General features: G+C 38.6%; 1 protein-coding gene and 1 non-coding gene across 4 annotated transcripts; one reads left to right on the top strand and one right to left on the bottom strand.

Annotated features, from left to right (window-relative positions):
• Window positions 1-637: 637 nt before the first annotated feature.
• LOC104425494 (DNA polymerase delta small subunit) lies at window positions 638-6634 on the bottom strand. Of its 3 annotated transcripts, none has more exons than XM_010038185.3 (14): window positions 6505-6634; window positions 6135-6264; window positions 5297-5403; window positions 5039-5165; window positions 4597-4704; window positions 3731-3846; window positions 3541-3624; window positions 2970-3038; window positions 2792-2863; window positions 2623-2714; window positions 2423-2550; window positions 2125-2226; window positions 1943-2010; window positions 638-1012 (listed from the first exon to the last, which is right to left on the bottom strand). In XM_010038185.3, exons 1-14 carry the CDS (start codon window positions 6571-6573, stop codon window positions 959-961), a joined length of 1326 nt encoding a protein of 441 aa, XP_010036487.2. In that variant the 5' UTR covers window positions 6574-6634; the 3' UTR covers window positions 638-958. The 3 variants fall into 3 exon arrangements, with proteins under 3 accessions (XP_010036487.2, XP_039160270.1, XP_039160271.1); XM_039304336.1 differs by having other exon boundaries at window positions 4597-4653; XM_039304337.1 differs by lacking the exons at window positions 6135-6264; window positions 6505-6634 and adding an exon at window positions 5885-5945.
• Window positions 6635-6708: 74 nt separating this feature from the next.
• Window positions 6709-6781, top strand: TRNAA-UGC. The gene has a single exon. It is a non-coding gene; the product is annotated as a tRNA-Ala (tRNA).
• The last annotated feature ends 1959 nt before the right edge of the window (window positions 6782-8740 follow it).

Genomic DNA, 8740 nt, shown 5'->3' with positions numbered 1-8740 from the left:
ATTTCAAAGAACAATTTTTTTCGGTCTCTCTCAACTTGTTCTAAAGAAGTGTATACAGTCACGTCTTGATCAAAGACGTGTAGATCATAGCAAAAGCAGATAGGTAGTTTCCTGTAATTTAGCCATATAATCAACAAGCTATTTGAGCAAATATTTTATAAATTATATGGATTATAGATTGTGATATAGAAAAATCAGTAACTTTTATTCCTTGCTTTTTTAAACAAACGATTCCCCTTGCTGGGCATATGGAACGTTACAAATAAAGTTACATATGGAAATAGAATGCATGTCTAAATAATAACTTTCTTGTTAATTACCTTCGTTGGACTTCGCAGATGGTAAAAAAAAAGTTGAAAAGAATATCGAAAAGATAAGAAAGATATTTTGCATATGCCAATTATTTTTAATGGAAAATTTAAATCGTGCATTTGATAGGAGAAAAAAGTAAAGTCAATATTCAACCTAACAGTGAAAAAATAAGTAGATAATCAAATTCTACTGAGATGACGGCTATTGTTATGGAGGACCACTCTGGCCACACCCAATCCATATGGATTCCGTCATGGCGAAAGAGGAGATTAAGGCATTTACTTGGAGAAATGCCAGAGAAATCCTCATGAACCATGTTTATAAGAGACAGAAGAATCTTTACTAGATTGATTAACTTACTTCATCTTCCTCACCAAGAAAGATACAGAATCCATGCAGCATGTAAACATAATAACCATTACAAGTTCATATCAGGACTACATTTCCTGAACAAGCACCCTTTTTTTTCTTTTGGGTTGGGGGGGGGGGTGGAATTTTCAGAATAGAACATTCACTTCCATTACAACAAAACGTAGCACTGGCTGGAAAGCCTCGCTTCTCAGTGGCCAAATAGGATGAGCAAAGCAGCTTGAAGCCACTCAGCATATCAATCCTCCGTTGCAGTCTAAGGAAACATCATCTCGAGCTAAACTGAAGTCCCAAAAGTGAGTGTATGGCACTCGAGGTTTTTTAAGTTTAGCTGCAAAAAAATCAGAAGATGATATATATTTGAGCATCTCCAGATGATATCTTTCAACATAACTTTGTCATCACCAGTTAATGCTTTGAACAAGAGAAGCGCTTTCAATTTCAGACCGTGCATGTGATGTTAAAGTATACTTAACCACCAAATTTGCAGCTCATTATGCATTTCTATCATCATATTTCGTCCCACTTTTTCTCCTTCCTGGAACAAGATGCAATCCGCCTAAAAATGTGCAGCAGCTAAAACGATCTTCACAGATTATCAATCCAAGGTACAATAAGGAGCCAGTCCCTTCACCAGTTCACAATTTAAAAGCAGATTCTCAAGCTTCCTTTCATGCTTAAATAACCTCCCTGCCTAAGGTGGGTCTATCATGATTAGACAAGCATCCACACTGCTAGTGAACTCGTGAAATAACCAGGCTTCAAGAAATACAATCACTCACTTATCCTTCCAGAATGTATTAAAACACTTTGCATGACAGGAGATATGACAGTAGATTAGAGTTAAATGACAAAGGATACAATATTAATATAATACTAATAACTTTTCGCTTGATTATTCCAATAAAATACTAGAATTGAATCAAGGCTCACTTTGTCACAAATCCTTGATAAGGTGAGGAGATTAGCCACATAAGCTGTGGCATAAGGTGCAATTTCTCTTAATCCAATTGTGTTTTCCCCCCTTTCATTATAATCTTTTGTCATCTATACTTGTGATAATTCAAACACCAGTTTCATCCAAGCAATTAACTATTTAAATAAGACATTCTTTGCAGAAGCAGACTAACATGCCATAACATTGATAGCAACAGTGGCAGAACTACATCCAGAAAATCAGAAATTATAGGTAAGAAAAGACTTTGTATATATCCTGATACTTCCAAAAAATATTGACGCCCAGAGCAAAAAGGGACCATACCACAACTGCAGTTCCTGTCTCACAAAATTTAGGAATGGAAATGAGTCTCACCAACTGCCCTTCTGATCCTGCAAAAAAGTGATCAACTTTCAGCCAGAGCTGCATAAACTGCAGAGGTTCAAAGGGAGAGAGAGAGTCTCCACTGGAAAGCAAATTATTTTGAAATTCTAAAGAAATTGCACCTTTTAGCATCTGTGTCTCATATTTATCCTGATTCCCAACAAAGTAAACATGAGGGCAACTCTCGATAAGGAAAGGATCCCTATCAGCGAAAGGATAGCAGCCTGCGTCATGATTATATAAGATCAGTCCAATAATGGGGAAAGAACAAGAGTGCCTCAAAAAAGCCTTAAGCCAACTATTCTCTACATGGTGCTGTGCTATTCAGCTGGGCACCCTTTGCATAAGTTTTTGTTAACATAAGCCAATGTCTTTCAATAAATAGTGCAAAGTCGATAATACCACAAAATGCAAATTTACCCAGAGTATTAGGTGCTGTTGGTGCAAGATGTCTCCATTTCAATGTTCTTTCCATAAATTCAAGCTTATTTTTTGCTTCAGAGTACTTATCGAGATCATCAATGTTTTGACCTGATGTACCAAGAAACCTGAAAGGAAAAACCACAGGTGAAAAACAGTTTAATGCATGTATGTCTTCAGTCAAATTATGGGATACTTACCTTATATTGTCAAGCTCAAAACAATGAGGATTTGTACAAGATCTAAACGTGTTGTAGGCTGATGAACCAGGGAAAAGGCATTTGTTGAGAGGCTGACGGAAAAGCAGAGTTAGCAAGAACTACTAAAATTAAGCACCAACGTATTTAACAATATTGAAAGATACCAAACCTGCTGAGGCAAGGAAAAGTTTGCTGGGTCATTTGGCCCCGGCATGATATCCAAAGGCAACCCTGCAGCTATCTAGATATAAGTAAAGACTTTCAGCAACCTGATCTTTCAAGAGGCAATAACAACAATACCTTTTTGCACATAAAAGAATATGTGCACATAGAGACATTAAATTCACCTGCATGAGCAATATATCAAGCTCTTTAATTGGTTCAGACAATGTCGATAGGTCCTTAGAAGCCAAATTCTGCCACAATTGAGCAAATGACAGTCATCAATACTGCTTAACAGAGAAAAAACCAAACTTATCATGATCACTGTCCTTATTTGTTCTATCCCACTTACTGACTATTTACTTCCACTCATAGAGTTAAGTACAAATCTATCATTTTTTTAAGCAATCATCAACCACGTCAAGCAATGTACAGTTAAATTCAAGAATCTTTTCCCTTGGAGACGCAAATTATGAAAATAAAAACCTTCCTAGCCCTCAGGGAAATGCAACAAGCATTATGTTTAATGGCATGTCAATACACAACTGCAGGTCACTCCTCTAGTTCAATACTAGCAGATTCTTGTACAAGTTAATCATGTATCTGTATATCACAGAAACAGAAGGGAAGCTCTTCATATCCATGTGCAGTCACTGTATTCTGTACTTCTTTCTGGAAGCAAAGAAGATTGTGTAGGCAACAACACCTCCAAGGAAAAGCACCTTTCTATGGGCAAGCAAGCATAAGATGACATACCTGTCTGTTAAGAATTCCACGCGGAATTTCAACAGAATTTCCAGCAATTACAACATGAACAATTTCGGCTGCAATGCCTTGCTCCTGTTCAGCCAGCATAGCAAAGTAAGCAAGACAGTCACTTAGATTGATTGGCCATCCATCCTCTATAGATGGGTTGGGAGAAGGAAAACCAAAAAGTAGCCTTAACCTGTTCATCCCCAAGATGTCCGGTTATATGATCAACAAGAAGCTGAAACTGGAGGGGGTTACAAGTGCTGCTCCCGATGTTAAGCCCAGACACAAGAACGACATATTTGTCTTCTCCTGCTTGAAGCAAAAAACAATGAGCTTGAGACAAAGTACATAGCAAAAGATGTGCCGAACAAACACACTTAAGCAGAATCTAAACTTCACACTCTGAATAAAGATTCGCATATATGATGAGGAAACTGGAACTTTTTCCTTAAATGAAAAAAACTACTTAAAGGGGAAAGCAGGATCATACATCATTCTAGAAATACAATAGCAAAAACAAAACCATCAAAAACAACAAAGACAAGTGAAGATGATGTTTTACTCTAACTAAATATCCTAATGTGCCTTCTTGTATATCACATGTTCTGCACACAATATCTACCTGCAGGCACTGTCATTAAGAGCTCGAGATGTCAATGCTCATTTAGTACATCTCAACTGCTCAGAAACATTGCAGGCCTTTATATATAGGCTTATTATTACACAGAGTCACTTCTCCTTTTGCTATCAATTCAGTGTTTGAAATGCTACAAGAACTCGACTTATCCCCACCTGGTGTTTTAAACTCTCCTTCTCACATACACAAGTTAACTACAGGAGAACTCAAGATTGTGCTCCTAAGGATGGCCTAGAGAATGCGCAAATCTGATGATTAGAACCCAGCCCTTGAATAGGACAGGCTAACTGCTTGAGCAACTCCTTGGGTTATTACAAAAAATTGCTTAACTTATAAAATAATCAGAAAGATGAGTGACCCATGCTCCCTTCCTAGAAAGAAGAAATACAAGAAAACAGATGGGAAAATGAATCGGTTCTTACTCGACTTAAGAGGAAACTCCAACTGGGATGGTAGGCCTGCTTCAAGGACATCTTGAACTAAAAAGTCACCAGCATCAGTTTCCTTCCCATGCAAAGCAACAACAACACCTTCCCTAGCCATGTCAGTTCCCATAATTCATGACGATAAAAGAAACTGATGATTTTCTTTCAACTTCAAATTTGCAAAGTTTGGACACAATTGACACGATAACACTAACGCTTTTTATGTTTCTTTTTTATTGAAAAACAGTGATTCATATAGTTATAAACAGATAAAAGTTATCTTTTACCCATACATTTCTTCTCTTTGCATTCGGTCACTCATTCTTTTGTAAAACTTTTTTTTTGAGCCAAAATTCTTCTGTAAAATTGAGTTCGTTTAACTTATGAGAAAACTATTGTCAATCCATTACAGAGTCCTGTAATCTGCAACTGATCATACCTGTCACATATGAAGCAGGTGAAAACAAACTCCCACTGAGCTTTACTCTACCACTCTCGTCTTCTAGCACAAGATGATCATCAGGGTGCATGAAGTTGTGGAGCTTCACGAGTGGAACAGCAGACCTCTTTTTTTTTTTTTTTTTTTTGAAAGGACATAAAACAAAATAAACTTAATGCATCTTGGAGACACATTGCAGTCTGAGTGCGGTGAATAGAACACAATTATACAGGACGAGATTACCGGGAAAAAAATTACCTCTTTGGAGTATTCATCAAGTATAGTAGGTTTAAGCTTCATGTGCTTGTATAAAGTACCAACAATAATGCATTCCTTGCCACCTTCTAATCCCAGTACAGTGCAAACTACAAGACATCATGTGGTGATTATGAATGATACTGCACTATGGAATGTCAAGCCTGTGGTATTAGTGAAAAAGATGAGGCTTCTACTAGTAGAGCTTCATGAGGTTCTACTAGTAGAGCTTCATAAAGGCATTTCAACAGTTTATGAAAAACAGGGGAAATGTTCACAAGCATCCCGACAGAGACCCACAATGCAACCAATATAAGCAAGAACAATGCAACTGAAACAAGCAAGAAAACAACTCTATAAACATAACGAAAGGTTCAGCACAGGGCTAAACTTCTTCTATCTCAACAAATTTTTAAGCTAGTGAAAACCATTAACAATCCATCACATATTAATTTAAACAGATTACTCGGAATTTGTAAGACTTTAGCATTACCCCATTTGCCAAAACAGGATGAGTGTTCCAACAAAACCATGGAAAAGAAAAAACAAAGAAAGTCTACCCCAAACATCTTCGAAAGATAAAATCGTCACCAGAAGAATTACAAAAACTCCTCGATCCCACACGCGGAATATTCATCACGTTACCAAAAATGCAAAGTCAAAGGCTAAGAGAACTACAAAGCACTCGATAGTTCCCCAAGCAATCCACCTTCCAGGCGAGTAGTCAAACCCCAAAATGCACCAACCGGATCGAAAGACTGGCAGCTCAAAATGACGCGGAAACGAAGCAAAGCTACAGTCTTTAAGACGAAAAAGACCCCGAAAAGCCGGGAAATTTTACCGGGGACATGGGGTTTCAAATTGGGAACGAGAGAGTAGAGGAGGGTCCGCATCATGTGGAGACGAGCGAAGTAAATCTGGCTGTACTGTTGGCCCCGGTACGTCTCCTTCTGTATCTGGAACGTTTCATCCTGCAAAATTCAACCCACCCCAAAACAAAAAGCCACCGCCGGCGAAAATTAGAGAAGACCCAGATGGAGAAATCGAACGAAAAAGAAGTCGCAACCGGCTCGAGACTGGAAAAAGAGAAGCTTGGCGAAACAACGACAAAGAAGAAAGCGTGAGGATTGAGGCGAGAGATTCGGAGGCTGAGCTCCGCTCGTTCCCGCTAGAAAGCCCGCGATTGGGGAAGGAGGGAGATTCCCGCATACCAGGGAGAGGTAGGCGGACTGCTTCCGCTGGAGGGCGGCGGCCAGCGGCGGCGGCGCGTCGATTTCCATGGCGGCCGTGGCGGGAAAAAGGAAGAAACCGAAGCGAAGCTGAACTAGTGAGAGAACGGGGTCTCCCTCATTTTGAATTGAGGAGCTAAAATAATTGAGTTGATATTGATAAAGAGATGCTCACTGTCATCGAATGGGGATGTAGCTCACATGGTAGAGCGCTCGCTTTGCATGCGAGAGGTACGGGGTTCGATACCCCGCATCTCCACCTCCTTTTTTTTCCTTCTCTTTTTTTGCTCTTATTCATTTGAAGGGTATTATAACTTAATTGGAAGAGATTCTTTCCAATGTTATTTTTTGTTGGAATTTTTCTATATCCAACATTGCCTTGATATTTCGCGTAAGTGGTTTAAGAATCATGTCCTTCTGTTTAAAAAATGTCGTGATATACCACAAAAAAATGTCATGGAATACCATCAAGCGAGACAAAGATATGGTGCTAAACAACACCAATGGAAGCTCTTCCCGAATCGACCTCTTCTGCACTAGCACCATTTTGTAATTTTTGCTAAACCTTGGGTTAAGATCACCATCTAAGGCTGCATTTGATAACGCTCTCAAGAACGGGTGTTTATGTTCTTTTGTTCTCAGGAGTAGAAACAGAATAAACACGTTTGGTAAGTGTTTTGTTCCCAAGAACAAATTTCTAATAAAAACAAAAACAAAAAAAAGTGTGCTTCTTACTCCCGAGAACAACTCCAGAAGCAAGAATCAAAAAAAAAAAATCAAGCTTTTTTTTTCCTTTCCTTTTCTTTCTTTTCCTTCTTTTTTTTTTTAATCTTTCTCTTCCTTTCTTTTTCCCCTAGCTAGTTGCCTGCCTCAACGCTGGCTGACGATTGCCAGACGAGGCTTGACAACCTTGCTTGAAGCCTTGCCAACCCTCGCGAGGTTGCCCCTAGCTCACCGGCCATTAGCGAGGCTCCCCCAAGCCTCTCCATGGATGGGCAAGGCTCAACATCTCCCAGATCTAGTGAGGCTTCACCTTACCTAGATCTAGCGAGCTCGAGCCTCGCCGGCCATCGCGAGGGCAATGCTAACCTTGCGGTGGCCGGGTGAGGCTCCCCCAAGGCCAACAACCTCGCTAGCTCTTGTCTAGCCTTGCCAACCAGTGACCGGCTAGAGGAAGGAGAAAAAAAAAAAAAAAGAAAATTGTAATAAAATTATTAATAAATTAAAAATAAATTCTAAGTCACCAAAATATATTGGGTCATACCAAATGCATTTCTCTTTCGAAAATAGAAATTTTGTATAGTTACCAAATGTGTTCGAATGTTCAGAAATTATTCTCGAAAACAGAAACAGAAAAAAAGTGTTTATGAAAAAAAAATTATTCATCAGAACAAAAACTTTATCAAACACACCTACCTCACTATGGTTTTTTTTACCACAACCTAAGTACCCAACCGATATGAGACCAACATATGGTGATTGCAACTCTCGCACGACCACTCTCTGGGATGGTTCCAGCCCTCATGTTACCACCACAAGGAATTTTGATTCCTTTTATTTATTTGAAACAGATTTTCTATTCTCATTTTCATTATGTATTCTATTTTTATACTGTTTTAAATATGTTCAATTGATAAAAGCAAAATATTCAATTTGAAAAGTCTAGAAGATCGCCCTACCTTGTCCTATTCAAATTTTTATCCTACGCCACTAAATAGGACCTTCAGGTAATAAAAAGTAACTCAACTTTGCATGAGGCAGATAGTGTCTATGAAAATTGACATATGTACAAAGCCAAGATGAGTAGTTATTTCATTGAGTATGACTAATACACACCAATTGGCACCAATAGGGATGGTAAGCAAGGTGGGTATAATTGGGTATCTGACCCCCAAAAAAAAAAACTTGAGGGGCCATAAAGCAGCTTTAGATTTCAAATAGCATGATATTTTTGGAGTCAACTATTAAGGGTGTGTTTGGGAACACTTTTGAGAAAAGTCCTTGAGAAAATGTAAGGCGTGAAAAGAGTTTTTGAAATGCAAAATGTATTTGGTAAATCTATTTGTGAAAGTTCATTGTGAAGTATTTTTCTGCAAAATAGTGTTTGGGTAAATCAAATTTGCAAAAGACTTTTGTTATTAGAAAAAAAGAAAAAAAAAAAAAGGGTTTCGCCGGTTACCATTAGCCAAGGGCTTCACCGCCGGCGAAGGGTAGGTGG

Source organism: Eucalyptus grandis, chromosome 11 (assembly GCF_016545825.1).
Source record: "Eucalyptus grandis isolate ANBG69807.140 chromosome 11, ASM1654582v1, whole genome shotgun sequence".
NCBI classification, from domain to species: Eukaryota; Viridiplantae; Streptophyta; class Magnoliopsida; order Myrtales; family Myrtaceae; genus Eucalyptus; species Eucalyptus grandis.
The sequence above is the reverse complement of the archived record's forward strand: the minus strand, read 5'-3'. Positions and strand labels throughout refer to the sequence as shown.